The 18694-nt window shown below is 44.2% G+C and overlaps 1 protein-coding gene across 1 annotated transcript in view; it reads right to left on the bottom strand.

Moving 5' to 3' along the window:
• Nucleotides 1–1873: 1873 nt before the first annotated feature.
• Nucleotides 1874–18694, bottom strand: part of LOC117734751 (Na(+)/H(+) exchange regulatory cofactor NHE-RF2) — a 30344-nt gene continuing 13523 nt past the window's right edge. Inside the window, exons 3-6 of the mRNA XM_034539015.1 lie at nucleotides 9893–10114; nucleotides 3932–4085; nucleotides 3178–3296; nucleotides 1874–3062 (exon numbers count right to left, since the gene is read on the bottom strand). Of these exons, the coding sequence (XP_034394906.1) occupies nucleotides 2898–3062; nucleotides 3178–3296; nucleotides 3932–4085; nucleotides 9893–10114 (660 nt within the window). The 3' untranslated portion in view covers nucleotides 1874–2897. The remainder of the gene's footprint in view (nucleotides 3063–3177; nucleotides 3297–3931; nucleotides 4086–9892; nucleotides 10115–18694) is intronic.

The following is an 18694-nucleotide window of genomic DNA, read 5'->3' as shown; positions in this document are numbered from 1 at the left end:
AATCGGGCCCATATTTAATTAACAAAATGGTATGACATTTTTGGGAAATGCTCCCATTTGGTGGAAAGTCAGATGAGAAGATTGACATCATGCTCGTGTCTGCGTGATACATATGAAGGTACCACGAATAGCCAGTTAGCTGTATGGTAAATATGTAGCAGCTGGTTAGCTTAGCGTAGCATAAAGTCAAGACACAGGGGGAAACGGCTAGTGGAAATTACTGCTCCTAACAAAGAAGTTGTCAGACACAACCCCAACAAAACCAGCCAGGATAAACATCTACTCTGTTTAGTTTAGGTGCCAAACGGGTCCTCTATTTGTGGTGCAAGTTTGCCCTCTGCTGTACAGTGCATCCGGAAAGTATTCACAGCGCTTCACTTTTTCCACATTTTGTTATGTTACAGCCTTATTCCAAAATGGATTAAATTCATTATTTTCCTCAACATTCTACACACAACAACCCATAATGACAAAGTGAAAACTGTTTTTTGCAAATTTTTGCAAATCTATTAAAAATAATAAACGAAAACATAACATGTACATAAGTATTCACAGCCTTTGTCAGGACACTCAAAATTTAGCTCAGGTGCATCCTGTTTCCACTGATCATCCTTGATATGTTTCTACAACTTGATTGGAGTCCACTTGTGCTAAATTCAGTTGATTGCACATGATTTAGAAAGGCACACACCTGTCTATATAAGGTACCACAGTTGACAGTGCATATCAGAGCATAAACCAAGCCATGAAGTCCAAGGAATTATCTGTAGACCTCAGAGACAGAATTGTATTGAGGCACAGATCTGGCGAAGGGTACAGAAAAATTTCTGCAGCATTGAAAGTCCCAATGAGCACAGTGGCCTCCATCATCTGGAAATGGAAGAAGTTTGGAACCACCAGGACTCTTCCTAGAGTTGGACGCCCAGCCAGACTGAGCGATCGGGGGAGAATGGCCTTAGTCAGGGAGGTGACTAATAACCCGATGGTCACTCTGACAGAGCTCCAGTGTTGTTCTATGAAGAGAGGAGAACCTTCCAGTAGGACAACCATCTCTGCAGCACTCCACAAATCAGGCCTGTTTGGTAGAGTGGCCAGACGGAAGCCACTCCTCAGTAAAAAGCACATGACAGCTCGCCTGGAGTTTGCAAAAAGGCACCTGAAGGACTCTCAGACCATGAGAAACAAAATGCTCTGGTCTGATGAAACAAAGATTGAACTCTTTGGCCTGAATGCCAAGCATTATGTCTGGAGGAAACCAGGCACTGCTCATCACCTGGCCAATACCATCCCTACAGTGAAGCATGGTGGTGGCAGCATCATGCTGTGGGGATGTTTTTCAGCAGGAGGAACTGGGAGACTAGTCAGATTGAGGGAAAGATGAATGCAGCAATGTACAGAGACATCCTCGATGAAAACATGCTCCAGAGCGCTCTGGACCTCAGACTGGGGCGACGGGTCATCTTCCAACAGGACAACGACCTGAAGCACACAGCCAAGATAACAAAGTAGTGGCTTCGGGACAACTCTGTGAATGTCCTGGAGTGGCCCAGCCAGAGCCCTGACTTGAACCCGATTGAACATCTCTGGAGAGATCTGAAAATGGCTGTGCACCGACGCTCCCCATCTAACCTGATGGAACTTGAGAGGTTCTGCAAAGAAGAATGGGAGGAACTGCCCAGAAATAGGTGTGCCAAGCTTGTGGAATCATACCCAAGAAGACTTGAGGCTGTAATTGCTGCCAAAGGTGCTTCAACAAAGTATTGAGCAAAGGCTGTGAATACTTATGTACATGTTATGTTTTCGTTCTTTATTTTTAATAGATTTGCAAAAAACAGTTTTCACTTTGTCATTATGGGTTGTTGTATGTAGAATGTTGAGGAAAATAATTAATTGAATCCATTTTGGAATAAGGCTGTAACATAACAAAATGTGGAAAAAGTGAAGCGCTGTGAATACTTTCCGGATGCACTGTACACATCAAGCCTTCACCATCCTGAGAAAACATTCCTTTCTTCTACGTTCCGCTTTTCATGTTCACTTCATCAATACATCTCTTGTTAGTGGTGCGTCCCTTTGTTATGCACATGTACGCTGCAGCACTTTCGGAGAAGAGGTTAGTGGTAATACATTATTAAGAGTGCTAAGTAACAAGTGACATGAACTATTCTTTAAATAAAGCAGGGCTGATCTGATGATCAGTTAATGAACTCAATGTAAAAGTAAAGTTACTTGTCGGAGACATCACACACAACCAGTGCACACTGCCATCCTTTTCTTTGTGGGGGATTATTATCCAACATCCGCGTGGGCTGGAGGTGGAGGGTCTCAACTCTTTCACAGTGATCTTCTGCCAACTTTGGAATTCCTCTGACTCATGGGACAAAACTCCCACAATGTCCACAATCATTATTGTCACAGTGTCCATAAAACTTTTTAAATGCAGTCCATGATGATGGGATAGTTTTTTTCTAATAGTTGCTTATACTTTTTAAATATAAAAATAATTTTGTCCCTCATTAGATTGAAACAAGTCTCGTACATAGGGAGAATAGGAAGGTTAATGTAGAGAGGATTTGGGTAAATGTGTGGAAACTTGTTTGTAACACTCCCACCTGACACAAGTCCATGATGCTTTTAAAGATGATCCTCCTTCTGAACAGTGTCGTTTTTCGCAAAGTATTCACAGTTTTTGCAGTCAGAAAGCACATGTCGTGCTTTCAAGAGGGAAAATAAGCTGTTAAATGTTAAATCCAGAGTACAACTTTTTTCTTTTGTCCCATTTAATTCCAGGAACAAAATATCTTCTGTTGTATGGGGGGGGGTATTGTGTTTTTCTCGTCCTCGCAGAGGGTGGCAGAGAGCTCAGATTTCTGGTGTTTGTAGTGTCCTTGGGGGTCTCAGAAGTTGCTGAACAGCTCATATTTCTTCATCCAGTCCATCTGTGGTGCCTTCTTCTTTTCTTTGGCATGGACCTTTAACTTTTCTTCTGCTGCCGTAGCGCTCAAACTCAGGCCCATCTCAGCGAAAGGGTCCACCAGCCGGCCGCCATCATCGTCCGCCAGCTGGATGGGAGGTATGATTGGAGATGGAGAGACAGACAGAACGGTTGAGGGTATTGTCTTTCATGTGAGACACCGAAGACCAAATACAGCATCACATATGAATGCTCACACCCACCTGTGTGCTGTTGCCCTGGCTGCTGAGGTCGGACTGTGTGGACCTGATGGACTGTGTGGTGGAGCTGCCGTTGATCTGAGGGTTGGGCGAGCCGTTGGATATAGACGGACCGTCATAGTCTGTGAAAACAAACAAGCCAATATAGTGTTGTTTTTCACTGGTGTATACTTTATAATCATTATACATAGTATTCATATTCAAAGGGATGGGATCTCAGTCCACAGATGTGAGTCTCAAAGGTTTGTTTTAATGTATTTTAAGGTCTGAGAGTGTGATGAGTCAAGAACTCACGCTTAATTTTACAGGTCCATCGATTTGTAAAATTCCCAAGTTTCCCAGAAAGAAATATGTAATTGGCTTCTTATTAAAGTGTTGAATTACTTCCACTAAAGTATCTCACATCCTGTTACAACAACAACCACCTTTATTAATTCCAGGCACAGGAGCTACTCCTCATCCTTTGTTATAGGCTAAACTAATTTCAAACTTTGAATCACGCCTATCAAATAAATCACAACCAAACATTACAAGTTACGGTAGTGGTGCCTAAACACGCTTGCACAGAACGTACACGAATGAATGGGTTTTAATGTATATTTCTTTAAAAAATGTTACACAGATTTGCTGACAACCTCATTCTTTGCAGTAAAACACCTGCTTTGACTTTCTAATATGACCACAACCTACTTGACAATGATGCCTCCTGAAAGTTTATATCGACCACATGGCCTTTTGTTAGTGCAGTCTCAGTTACCTCTGAGATGGCTGACCGCAGGGGCGATCCCTCTCCTCTTGAAGTGCTCGTCTGTTTCTGGGTCCACCACCAACAGCCAGGTCTCATCTCCCCCTTTCTTTATGAAGGCCACCACCTCTGCATGCCGCATACCCTCGATGTTCACACCATTTACCTGGAGAGCACAGAGACAAAGATAAAAGGTTAAGAGAATGGTTTTGTAGGTTGGTTGTTATAACCTTTGGTTCCACATCAGCCCACTGAGGGTCAAGGGTGAACAAAAAGAGCCCCAACGCGCAGAAGGTTTTGTAGCATGTGGGGAAGTCTAAATGGCACTGCATCTCACCTTCTCCACTGGAGGCGCACCCTCAAGGGCACTTTATCATGTTTCATCTATTGTATAGAGGCATCTAAGAGGGCACTTTGTCATGTTTTGTTTTATTTTGGACACACGTTCCTTTCGAAGGGGGGCGGTCATCCTCTGTTTTGTTATTACTTTTCACTCAAATTAAACTAAATTGAATTTAACCATACCATATGGTTACATTTGTTACATTTTATGTCCCGCTTAGTCCCAAAAACGCTCAGCAAATGTACAATACCAAAACATGTTGGCATGGCCAACCAGAACTGTAAGCCAGTTAATTGTGATTTCTGCTTTAGAGATTTTTTCAACACAAATCTCTTCAAGTTAGCTGTTTAAGTGACATTCAGCTTTATTTTGAATAGCACCTGAATAAACCTTCACATCCCTCTTTTCTTTCATTGTTGACATCAAACACTGTGCTACCTCATTTGTCCACTAAGTGGAGCCGTGGGACAACATACTGCTGATACACTCTTCAACATGACTCTCAGAAGCCTGCACCTCTTCACACAATGCAACAGTGGTTCAGGAAAGCATTAAGAACAGCTGTACATCCAGCAGTAAAGTTATGATTTGCCACAATAAAAGAAGACTCATTATCCATACTTTCTAAAAGGGATTTCACCTCTCATGAAATATTAGGGTGCAGAAACAGCCCAACAGAGGGACATAATAACTGTTGGCCTTGCAAAACACAATAGCCTGTTATTGCTGTATGCATTAGAGGCCTGCCTTGTCTAGACTCTAGACCATGGCCTCTCTGAGGCAGCTTTGCATCATGCCAAGTTAGTGTTGATACACAATCAATTATTCATGGTCTCCTGGGCTCATGGCTGGTTTCAGGTGTCCGAGTCCTGAGGGAGAGTTTGTTTAAAATTCACCGCTTGTGACAAGATAGGACGTTTATGGAAGAGAATAAACTTTTTGCTCTCATTCGTAGGTGAAATAGGTCTATAGGCAAATAGGTGCAATGAGAGACTTTATGGGAAAGGGGAGAGAGAGAGACACTGGAAAGAAGACAACACAAGGAAAGAGCGGAATCAACAGATGGCGAATGTGAACAGATCTTCAGCTTTTTCTCTTTCATATACAAATAAAAAATCTATCCTTTCTTCTCAGGACTCATGACAGACAGATAAGACGGACTGACATACAGTCAGGCAGTTTGATTTGTACAAGCATCTTTTTATTCAGCCAAACAACAGGTGTTGTGTCATGTTTCACAGCCCGATATTAACAGTCCATCCCACACAAGACAATACACTCTGCTTGCTGCCCACTAGGCTAATTAATACATGCTGCAGGAACAGTACAGACGCTTATTTCTCACGGGACTATTGCTCTGGGAACCTCTTAATACTAAAGTGTGTGTGTGTGTGTGTGTTTAAGTGAATGTCTCATCAAAGCCACGAGAGTCCAGCCACCTGACGTTTACTGGCACATTTGTGATGTGGTGTGTGTGAGTGTTGGTGTTTGAAAACTTCTTATCTTAGTCAATTAACAATCAAGATCAACAATTCATATAATTGTTTTACTATCTATAACATTTAATCTATTCTGCACCTTCACATATTCTATTCCAAGAAATAAGAGTATTTAAATACATTTCTCCCTTTATGACAGGCTTTTCTACTTTTCCTTGGTTTTGGATTTAATTTCTTGGATCATAAACTCAGTGACCAAGCAGCTGACTATGAGAGGTGATTAAGATGTTGACAGCTCCAGGACTCAGAAACTGCACAGCCTATTTGTGGCTTCAAATTAATTTGGCAACTGCTTTTGGTAATGAATTATAGGGAATGTAATGTTCCCACAACAGCTGTTATGGTTTTTCTTTTTCCAGTGCAAGGATTACTATTTGATGATTGAAATAAAGGACAAAGGCTCTTGCAAAATTAATTGTTGTCTTTATTCATTATACATGATCCTAAATAAAAAGGCCTGTTGATCCCTGCCTGATCACAGTTAGAATACAGCGGTGCTTTGAGCTAAATGCTAACGCCAAAATGCTAAAGAGTGACAATGACGATGCTAGCACGCTGATGCTAAGCAGGTAAACGGTAGCCTCTGCAAATTAAAAGTTAACGCAAACTACAGCAGAGGATGATGGGAATTCATTTATTTTGTGGGTGTTTGTCCTGAACCACAAATACAAACCCTCATGATAAAGGAAAAGTCAGGGGACCGCCTCACCAATTAAATGTCTCCTCTGGGGACTACGCAATCATGTACAACATTAAATAACAATCCCCACAGTAGTTTTTGAGACATTTCAGTCTGAACCAAAGTGGCAGACAGACCGACATTACCACAGAGCCACGCTGCTGGCATGTTTCAAAACAAAATCCTGGGTTGGTTTTGTAAGGTTGCCGAAAAACAACCAAAACAACACAACATAGTGTTGTTTTGTTGTGTGAGAGTGTGAGAGAGCATCCGCTGATCATCATCATCCAGGTGTGAAATCACTGTGGGCTGATCTGTGGCCTGTCATGAAATGATCTCCAAATGTCTTTGTGGGTACTACTGTCAGTGCACTTTCCTATGTCTATCGATGTCACCTAGAGTTTGTGAGAGGATCAGAGTGTGCATTGTTCAGCGCAGGAAGGCAGAGCAGAGCAGAGACGCCGATGAGGCATTCAGCGGTGTCACTGCTTCTGACGATCATCGGCAGAAAGCTGAGCTCTCATCGTAGCCTCTACAATGCCGGCTGCTGCCGACACACCTCCAGTGTAATGGGGCGTGGTGAGAGAAAAAGACGCCTCTCCAACTGGCTGCTGACAGATAACACAAACGCACTCTTGACGCATGGTTAGAGACGGTTGCAATTATCACACACACACACACACACACACACACACACACACACACACACACACACACACACACACACACACACACACACGCACACACATACACACACACAGCCAACTACACGACCTCAGATATTCAGTCCAAACTAAACTAAAATGCAGGGATCAAGTTTTTAAGCTGGCAGAAATCACATATTCATCAGTATACATCAGTATAGTCTCATGAGGTTGACTTTGTAGTGTCCACACAAGAAATGTAAGATACTTGCAAAAACAGTTCAAAGCTTTAAGCAAATATTTAGCATTCATATATCTAAAAATAAAAAATAAACAATTTAGTTTAAATAACTTTAGAAATGTCACAATTTAGTTTGTTTGGAGCAATTCAACTTGGGCTGCAACCAACCAATCACTTCTCTTGATTAACCGTTTAGTCTGGAAAGTGTTATAGTGAAAAATTGTAAAACCTTACACGTTCGTCCTTTTTATCCGACTAACTGTCCGAAATCAGAAGATAAAAGCAGCAAATATTCACTTTGTAAAAGCTACGTTTAAGAAATAGATTTTTTTTAATGCTTGAAAAACTAAATGATGCATTGATAAATAGTTACCAAAATAGTTGCTGATTAAGTTTCTGCTTTAACTAGGGGCATTTTATCAGAGATTTTATTATATTTCATCTAATTTTGTAATAAAATCTTTACTTTGGCAATGTGTACACATCATACAAATAAAACTCCTTTAAGTGAACTGAATTTGGCCTAAATGTGATCCTCAATTCATGTGTCCATGGAGAGCCTTAGGGAGGAGAATGGTGTCATTAGTGACCTGCTACAGGATGTTCCCACACACTCTCATCAGCAGTCTAATGTTCCAGTGGAGCGTCAGAGCATCAGTGTTTTCTAATGTCACTGAAAAGTAAACAACATTATGCCTTTTACAGACAACTGCAGCTCTGCTTGGTGGTCCTCATCATAGTTATCAGACCACACTGATGGTTATCAATATTTTAGTCCATGCAGTTTATATTACAGTTCAGAAACAGCTAGTCCGGCTCCAGGCCGTGTCTCCTTGCAGCCAAGAAGTTGTTCCATTTCTTGGCACATAACCCCCTCGTAAATATCAGCTAATTGTTGTTTTACACTTTGGCTTTTGTACAGATTAAACAAAACCAATATAACATGTAACTTAGTGAGTTTTTCATTACCTTTGGGCAGAGCCTGTCTCCAGTCGTTGTGCTAAGCTAAGCTATCTGGCTGCTGCCTCCACATACAGGAAGCACAGGAACTGTCAACTCATCTCAACTCATCATGCAATACAAAATGTATCTTTTTGTTGTGTCAAGCAACTTTTTAAGTCCCTGCAAGCTTATTTTATGAAATGTATTCATTAACTACTCTCAAATGGAAACAATAGCTGCATGGAATTTAAGAAAATATACAAATGTTTAAAATGTGTAAACATGCAAAACATGTCATTATGCAATTGTGCAATGGAAATTTCCTGAGGGCCAATAAAGGTTTAATTCAAAACCTTGAATATGTTTCTTTACATGCTGGGAGATCCTAAGTGAACTCTGTTTCACCTCACTATCAGACCCAACTGGGTTGCTGTTTGGCATGTTCTGCAGTGAGGTCTGGACCCTGATGTACAACCAGTGAGGCCAAAGGTCATGGGAACACTCGTGTGTACACCCAGATGAAAAACTGCCTATGATGAAAATAGATAAAGCACTGTGTATAGTTGATCCTAATGAGGGAATTGTCAGATTTAGTAAGTCTCCAATATTTCAGGTGCTCTCCTTCTGTCTTACTTACTTTTAAATAAATACAAAGGAAGTTCCTATGCAAACACTTTGTGAAGACATCTGTTGACTTCTAGTGTGTCATGGAGTAAATGTATGAGAGAAGGTCACCTAAGCATACACGTAAATCTATTTGGAGGTAATGGATTGGATGGTTGGATGGCAACACTGATTCAGTTCAATAGACAGAAAACTCACGCTCCAAAGTGGCAAGTTGAAGGGCTACAAGAGGCCCCTCAAAAGATGTTTTCACACCCAGTAACTCTTAATATTCTCTGACACGTACCAGACTAAACCAGAAACATTTATCAATATACACCTCATTAGTGTGTGCACATATTTCATGATCTCCTCATTTCTCTTCACGGTTGAAGCGCTCACATAACGCTTAATATTCTTCCAGCTTATTATCACTACTACTGCGGAGGTTCCACCCACCTGTTAACTTCTTAATAAGCACACACATAAAACCCCTCAAACCGCTCCACAACACAGACAAACAAGGGGTGTAACGTTGCAGATGTTTATGTGACATAAACATGCATTTGTATCTGTATGCGGACCTGCTCCAAAAGTGGTTTGAAATCATCTAGACAGCATAATTTTCTTTTACATTGTTTTCTATTGCATTCTATATTCATGAGCAGCCACCAACATAATATTTATACCACTTATGCTAATCAAATAATAAAACATAATTAGTAATCAGATCCCATATAATCCAAAAAAGGAAGCTGTGTAACTGTTAACAATCCGTATGGAGATTAATATTAAAAAACAGTGTCAGGAGGTCCACATGGAATAAAGCTGGTCTGAAGTGTCAATAAAATTAACCGTTTGTATCAAAGGACATATTTTGTTCATATCTGAATAGTGAATCTGTCTTTGTTAATGTTCCACATTCATACACAACAATGACAATAAAATGCAGACCAATGCAGCACCACCACAAGCTAAAACTGTCGCTGTCATGACACTCCAGCCACGCTCCTCCGTCTCACCTCTATCAATCGGTCTTGTGGCCGAAGCCCGGCGTGGTCTGCAGTGGATCCTGGGTCCAGGGAGCGGATGTACTGTCCGGGCCTGGATCGGTCACTGTGGAGGTTGAAGCCGTAGCCCGCGTCAGAGCGCATCAGGTGGCACAGACGCGGAGTGAGCTCGGACGGGTTGACTGGGGGCCGTGACTGGGATTGGACCTGGGCTTCAGCCTGGGAGAGAGCCTCCTGGAAGAGAATGAGAACAAGTGTTCTTGTCTTTAATACAGGTTAAAAACACACACATAAAAATGCAAAGGTTCATCCATTATTAGTTCATGATGACAAACCATGTGAAGAAGATAGCAGAAGGGCACCATTTAGAGATGGGATCATTCTCATCTAGGAAGTAGCTGAAAATACTCCCCAACATGGTTGCATTGTTTAAAAACTGTAAAAGAGATCTAAATGGTGCAGCATATGTAGGAAAACTGGGCAAGACAGTGTGGCACTCTGCGGTCTGCAGGGCATTTTAACACAGCAGGTGACTTAAACACACAGCGGAGGCACTTTACCCATTTATAACAACCACCTTTCAGTGTAGGGGGACTGTTTTATACAAGAAATGTGAGTGGCACTTCAGGGAACTCATGAATACTGTCAAGTAAGTTCTGAAGCCAGTGTGGAAATGTTTTAAACCTTTCTTTCTGATAGCCATCAGGAGGATGCAAAAAGAAGTCTGATTGTTGAAGTCTAGGAAAAAAATGACTCTCTCTTCTCTCTTGATTTAATACTTCAATAAACATTGTAAACATGAGTTTATGTTCTCAAACGCTAGTTTAAAGTATTTGTCAATACAGCATGATGTTCATTTAGTAAATGATGGTCCCATTTAGAGTAAAATAAACAATAAAGCAGGTTATGCTTTAGGGCGGGGCTACCTTGTGATTGACAGGACACTACCACAGTGTTGTTAGATCTGGGTATTTTTGTCTTATAACTTTAACTCTTTCAGTGTCCTTTGAGGTCATGAACGTTAATTGTAGCCTTTTCAGTTGCCTAAAAAATGTCTTATTCAGGTTTGGGTTATACTTAGCTGTCACTTCCGGTTAGAAAGTGACGAACTCGAGGCTATAAAACCGTAGTCCACCAATCAATGGGTAAGGTCTTATATACAGTCTCAGATTATAAGGAAATGCAATTTGACCAAATCGCAATGTTGTGAATGAGATACAATGATTGTTCACTAATATGCATCATTCTTTGTCGATCTATTTTCCTCATTATGTTTCCATTTAGTGCAGCCATTGAGTAATAGAATATATTTTATTATGGAGCTTGTTCTGGAGTTAAATTGTCCCCTTTGCAGCAGATCACTGATAAATCCAAAAGCTTGGGTGAAGACATTGATAGAATCTGTATAATTTCACCTTGACAGTGTAATCACACTGATTTACCACCTACACACTGGGAAAAGAAATGTGCAGTGAGAGAAATGATAGCCGGTTGCCAGCTCTGTAACCTCATCTGGTATTAGCTGTGAGGCAACAGACAGGTAGAGTGGGTGTTGGGTGACCAAATATGGGTCTACATACGGTGCACATATTGTGTGCATAGGAGAGATCTGCAATCTATTACGCAACACGAGACACCTATTGTTTTCTACGTGAAGCTACCATCATGGTCCAGCTCGTGCCTGCTAAAAATACATATGAAGTATGTGGGCAGGGTGAGAGAGAGAAAGAGAGACAACGGTTCTGCAGTGTGGAGAGAGGAAAAGATTGTTAACGATGTATTCTGACAAAACGAAAGTTAAAAATGTTTGAACTTATTCATTTATTTGAACTCTATCTCACCTTTAACATAACTGTGTGATTAGTTCAAATTCATTTTCGGGATCGTGGCGGACCCTCGATCACCATAACACTGCCTGCAAATCTACCCCTCGAGAGTTTAAAAAAATAACACAGATGGCAACATATCATTTCATTTCAGGCACTGAATTCTTTAGGGATCTGGGCAGCTTGCCCGGAGAAGGAGGAAGAGAGAGAGAGAGAGAGAGAGAGAGAGAGAGAGAGAGAGAGAGAGAGACAGTAAAAGCAACTCTCATGAAACCCTCGAGATCCTCCTCTTCCTGGCTGTAGATCAGGTGCCTGGGTTAGCCTGCTGGACAATACTTCCAAGGGGGAGAAAAATAGATTTTAAATCAAATGTATTAGCATCGATGCAAAGGAGAAAAATGGCAGAAGGAGGGAGAAGAGGAAAGGAACAAGCAGGGAGGGAGAGAGTGTGTGGCGTGGGAGGGATAGAAAATTAGATGCAGCGAGAGGATTGAAAAAGAGAGTTTGAAAAAAGAAACAGTGGAGTTAACAGTATGCAGAGCCCGGAAAAATACAGCAGACGGATAAATACAGAGTGGTGCAGAAAAACCAATGACAGAAGTTTCCAGTTTTCAGTCAGCGACCACGGGGAGGAAAAGAGATTTCAGTGGAACTCCTCTAACATAAACAGTGAGAATACAGCTGGGAGTCATTATGTGGGGGAGACACAAGGGTCTGCCAATCTAACCCCGGACTGCCTCTCAATGCCTGTCCCCCTAATCACCCCCTGGGGCCTGTGCCATCTCCTAAAGCCTCAGTCTTGGAGCTTTGTGTGCATTTTGGAGGCTTTTGACTTGGTATTCGGTTTGATCTGAACAAGCTTAACTGTGTCGAGGATGACAACCCGACGGTGTGTGTCCTCTGCTCTCTACTGATGGATGCGGATGTTTGACTTGTGTGTAAATGTGTAAAGGACAACGACTCCTTTCTGAACCGAGAGGCCATCGCATGAAATATGGTCCCCATGTTTGTTTGAACTGAGGGTGTTGAAAACATCATGTTTTGATTGGGGGAGTGAGAAAAATGAGTCAGCAAACAAGCTTGACATCAGGAAAGCGGCCGGTTATCAGTTTCTGTCCCGATGGGAGGCCCCGGCGGAGGAACTATGGGGAAAACACTGTCGTGGCCACATTTTGTTCCAGGCCCGTCAATGTTCACATGGAACATTTTGCAATAAACCAACATGGAATATTTTATAGATGGAGTTTGATGGCCCAGCACGCACGCACGCACGCACGCACGCACGCACGCACGCACGCACGCACGCACGCACGCACGCACGCACGCACGCACGCACGCACGCACGCACGCACGCACACACACTGACCTCTGTGTGACTGGCACACTGAGAGGATGTGCTGTCCCATGGATTCCTTTAGTGTCGTGTCACAGTCAGCCTTTGTTTCTGTCAGTCTCTGTGAGTGCATGTGGGGGAGAGGACAGTGTTTGGCTGAGTGGTTGGGTTGTGCAATTTTTACTACTTTTTTTTGGGTGGGGGGCATAATTTATTGCAACATGAACTGTCACACAGGATTAGAAGCTTTTTAGAAGGGACAGGGATTGAATGTCTAAGTTTAAATTTTAGCTAATTTAACACACATGATTCACTGTTCACTAACTGCCGCCCCCTCTTAGTTACTGTTGCTTATCAATTTTTGAGTTTTTACTAAGCATCATTTTCTGCTGTCATCACCACATTTTATTAACTGTAGCTAGTTAGCTAAACTAATGTCAGCTTTGGTTTAAAACGCTGTCTCCAGCTTGGGGCTTGTGCGATACATCCATATTATATCATCATTGTGACGTGAGACTATATTGTCGACATCGATATTGTGGATATCGTAATATCGTTATATAACTGTTGTCTTTTTTTGGGTTTTAAAGGCTGCATTACAGTAAAGGGATAAAACTCTGAACAGTGGTCCGACTGTTCTATTATTTGCCTTTATCCACTTAGTCATTATATCCACATTACTGAAGATTATTTATAAAAAATCGTCAGTATCAATAGTAATTTGTGTGTCTATCTGTGTATTTCCCTCTGCATCCGACTGCTGGCGGGGATGTTGGCAGTTGATGAAACTAGATCGCACCTTGTTTAATAATTGAGCGGTGGCCGACTGCGATGGATGGATCATGACCACTGTTAACCCTTTCACAGCCAAAGATCATTTGCTCACTGTTGTCCCGCAGTGTGCATGGGCATGCATGTGTGTGTGTATTTGTGTGCGTGTGTCTGTATGCATGTGTACTGTTATATGTGTCTTTGAGTGGCTACAAAGAAACTTTTAATCCAGTGTGTATGCAAGCATGTAAAGCATTTGGTCAACAATGCTCTCACTTGCATGCATCCCAAAAGCAGATTAACGTAAACTTCTCATAAATCAGCAGGTCAAGTCAAAAGTATGCAGTTTGTTTTGCTTAACAAAGGTGTAACAGCATGCACTATCTTAGGATCTATTTTCAGTATGCCATGTGGTGGGCGACTGTGGGTCAGTGGTTAGCATGTCCGTCTTTCAATCAGGGGGTTGGTGGTTCAATCCCGATGTGTCATTAAGCAAGACACTTAACCCTGAATTGTTCCCTGTAGCTGTGTCTACAGTGTATGAATGTAACATGATTGTAAGTCTCTTTGGATAAAAGCGTCAGCTAAATGACATGTAATGTATACTCACTACAAACAAACAAACACCCATTGTGGATAAGTGACCTGTTGATTTACCTACACTACAATAATGTGTGCATATACAGTATACTTAAACTAATCAGTCGACAGGTTAAACAAACAAGAAAGCATTGGGTTAACCACTTTGATTGAAAATCCCATCCACAGTTATTTCCCAGCTTGGAGAACGTCTATTTTCCAGTTGGGAGTGCAATGTAGAGATGACCATAAGCCTACAGTGTTCAAAACAGTTGAAAACATAGCAAGCAATAAAATGTCCATCAAGTTGCATCCAAACAATCCAAACGGTGGACCCACAAAACAAAATAGTAAAGGTGAGAACAAAGTATCAAACAGCTGATCAAATCTATATTAATTGTGGGACGAGAAGCCGTATTTTGTTTGTGTCAGTTAGCCCCGCCCCCTCCTTAGTTACTGTTAAAAGGCGTAGCAGTAACTGAGGGGGGACCTTACTGAACAGTCCATTCTGATATTTCCAACTTGTCTGACACCAAAACATGCCTGCTGAAAATATATGTAAATATTGAGATCTCCATGTTTTTAAGCTTGGAGGGCATCAAATACATCAGCATTTATTTTGATTTACACTGCAGTTGATTACAACAAAAAGATTACATCTCTGGATTCAACCCTACAGAAAAGGGACATTTTCCTGGAAGCAGCAGAGAGTTTATCTCTGAGAATCCACAGCTGAATGGAAACATCACTGACTGGTATGATGCCAGTGGAGTACAAACAACAGCAGCACCTGGGACCTTTGCTGATATCACGATTGACCACCGGTTGTCATGGAGACAGCAGTGGAACCAGTAGAGCCAGTTCCTTCTGAGGTGTATTTACAGAGTCGTTTTTAATTTAGGTGAGACAACACATCCATATTTTAGATTTAAATAGTTTGAAGAGTTGTCTGTGTACATTGCTCGGTGTCTGTGAGGCAGCACAATGCATACTTCCTGTCTTTTCAAAAGTGTAAGCGAAGCCCATATGAGGATCATTTAAAAGGGCTTCACCAAATTAAGAAAACTGCTGTGTCTCAGATATTTTAGCCAAGACAGCGCTACCCTCAAATTGTTATTGTATGTATGTGCATGTGTGTGTTTGCAGCTGTTTAAGTGTTGCTCAATCAGAGAGCAAAGCAGATCTGGCCAGTTCTCAGTGGGCGAGAAAGCGAGAGGAGTGGGAAAGCAACAAGAAAGAAAGGAAATGACGGGCAGCTGGACCAAACCAGAGAGGGATTTGGAGCTTGTAAAAATGAAATGAAGGAAAGGGGAATAGGGGAAAAAAGTGAGGAAAGGAAGCGAGAAGACAAAGACAAAAAGGGAAACGGAACGGCCGGAGATCTCGATAACCAACAGTTTGCCCCACTGGTGTTGTGGAGTGTAACAGCTCCGTGATGCAAAGGCTATATGGCTAGCTGTGTGTCCATCTTGCTCTACCAGGACTGACCTTCTGAGAGCTGTTTACACAGTCTCCTGCTCTGCTGCAGTGTGTGTGTCTATGTGTGTAATGTGTATGGTACCTGCTGTTTAAGTGTTCCCTGAGATCATAACTCTGGAGAGTGTGAAAGAGAGAGACGAGCATTGAGGTTGAATGTGTAAAAAAAAATGAAGGCATCTCCAGGAAAGAAAAAGACAAAGTAGTCAGGGAGCAAAATAACAGATTGGAAAATGGGTACGCTGCATTAGTCACGGAGCAAGTTGTCATTCTTTCCTGTAGTCTGTTGACAATAGTCAGATTTATCGTGTTGAACAGAATTAATCGCCACCTTAACGTGGTGGAGGAGTTTGAGTGGCTCAGTGATCCTGGAAGCTATGTTGTCCGGGGCATCAGCCCCTGGTAGGGTCTCCCAAGGCAAACAGGTCTCGGGGGAGAGCCCAGACTAAGAGCGGTTTAATAAACCCTGATGAATAGCAGCCCACGGACTGAAGCTACCTTGCCCGGACAAGGGAAACCGGGGCACCCTCCCGGAGCCAGACCCAGGAGGGGAGCTCGTCGGCGAGCGTCTGGTGGCCGGGCTTTCGCCCATGGGGCCCGGTCGGAGCAGCAGTCACCCTGTGGACCCACCACCCGCAGGGAGAATTATCGGGGTTGAGTGCTATGTAGACCGGGCGGCGGGCCAGGCGGGAGACCTGGGCGGGCCGATCACCGGCGGCATAGACTAGCTCTAGGGACGTGGAACGTCACCTCACTAGCGGGGAAAGAGCCGGAGCTGGTGCAGGAGGTGGAGCGGTACCAGCTAGATATAGTTGGGCTCACCTCCACGCACAGCATGGGCTCTGGAACCAAGCTCCTGGAGAAGGGTTGGACTTTGTCCTTTTCTGGAGTTGCCCAGGGTGAGAGGCGCCGGGCGGGAGTGGGGATACTCACGAGCCCCCGGCTGAGCGCCGCTGTGTTGGAGTTTTCCCCGGGGAACGAAATTGTCGCCTCACTGCGCCTACGGGTTGCGGGGAGTAAGGCTCTGACTGTTGTTTGTGCTTATGCACCGAACAGCATTTCGGAGTATCCGGCCTTCTTGGAGTCGGTGGGAGGGGTCCTGGAAAGGGCGCCGCCTGCCGACTCCATAGTTCTCCTGGGAGACTTCAACGCTCATGTGGGCAATGACAGAGAAACCTGGCGGGCCGGGATTGGGAGGAACGGCTTGCCCGATCTGAACCCGAATGGTGTTTTGTTGTTGGACTTCTGTGCTAGCCACAGTTTGTCCATAACGAACACCATGTTCGAACATAAGGTGGCTCATAAGTGTACCTGTTACCAGAAGACCTTAGGCCGGAGATCAATGATCGACTTTGTAATCGTATCATCTGATCTGCGGCCGTATGTCTTGGACACTCTGGTGAAGAGAGGAGCAGAGCTGTCAACTGATCACCATCTGGTGGTGAGTTGGATCAGATGGCGGGGGAGTCGGCTAAAAAGACCTGGCAAGCCCAAACGTGTAGTGAGGGTGAACTGGGAACGTCTGGCAGAGGATCCTGTCCGGGAGGTCTTCAACTCCCACCTCCGGAAGAACTTCTCACAAATCCCGAGGGAGGCTGGGGACATGGAATCCGAGTGGACCTTGTTCAAAGCCTCTATTGTGGACGCGGCTGCTCGGGGCTGTGGCCGGAAGGTCATCGGTGCCTGTCGTGGCGGCAACCCGAGAACCCGGTGGTGGACACTGGGGGTGAGGGAAGCCGTCAAACTGAAGAAGGAGGCCTTTCGGGCCTGGCTGGCCCAGGGGTCTCCTGAAGCAGCTGATGGGTACCGGCGGGCCAGAAGGGCTGCAGCTGCGATGGTTGCGGAGGCTAAAATTCGGGCATGGGAGGAGTTCGGGGAGGCCATGGAGAAGGAACTTTTGGTTGGCCTCAAGGAAGTTCTGGCAAACCATCCGACGGCTCAGGAAGGGAAAGCAGGGTCTACCCCAGGCTGTTCTCACCAGGGGGGGGGAACTGCTGACCCGGACTGGGGACATCGTCGGGCGGTGGAAAGAGCACTTTGAGGAACTCCTAAACCCGGCCAACATGTCCCCCGGAGAGGGGGCAGCGCCGGAAGACTTTGGGGTGGTTTCACCCATATCCCTGGCAGAGGTCGCTAAGGTAGTCAAAAAGCTCCTTGGTGGCAAGGGGCCAGGGGTGGATGAGATCCGCCCTGAGATGCTGAAAGCGCTGGACATTGTTGGGCTGTCTTGGTTGACACGCCTTTTCAGTGTCGCATGGGGGTCGGGAACAGTGCCCATGGACTGGCAGACCGGGGTGGTGGTTCCCATCTTCAAGAAGGGGGACCGGAGAGTGTGCTCGAACTATCGTGGTATCACACTGCTCAGCCTCCCGGGAAAAGCTTATGCCAGGGTGCTGGAGAGGAGGCTCCGACCGCTTGTCGAACCTCGGATTCAAGACGAACAGTGCGGATTCCGTCCCGGTCGTGGAACAGTGGACCAGCTCTTTACCCTCGCAAGATTACTGGAGGGGTCCTGGGAGTTTGCCCAACCAGTTTACATGTGCTTTGTAGACCTGGAGAAGGCTTTCGACCGGGTCCCTCTGGGGTTTTTGTGGGGGGTGCTGCGGGAGTATGGGGTGCCGGACCCGTTGGCACGGGCCATCCGGTCTCTGTACGCCTGCAGTAGTAGCTGTGTTCGTCTCCTCGGTAGTAAGTCAGACACGTTCCCGGTGGGTGTTGGCCTCCGCCAGGGCTGCCCTTTATCACCGGTCCTGTTCGTGACCTTCACGGACAGGATATCTAGGCGCAGCCAGGGGGCGGAGAGGATCCGGTTCGGGAGTCTCGAGATCG

The sequence above is a fragment of the Cyclopterus lumpus genome, chromosome 8 (assembly GCF_009769545.1).
Source record: "Cyclopterus lumpus isolate fCycLum1 chromosome 8, fCycLum1.pri, whole genome shotgun sequence".
NCBI lineage: Eukaryota > Metazoa > Chordata > Actinopteri > Perciformes > Cyclopteridae > Cyclopterus > Cyclopterus lumpus.
Note: the sequence above shows the minus strand (reverse complement) of the source record. Positions and strands in the feature narration are given on the sequence as shown.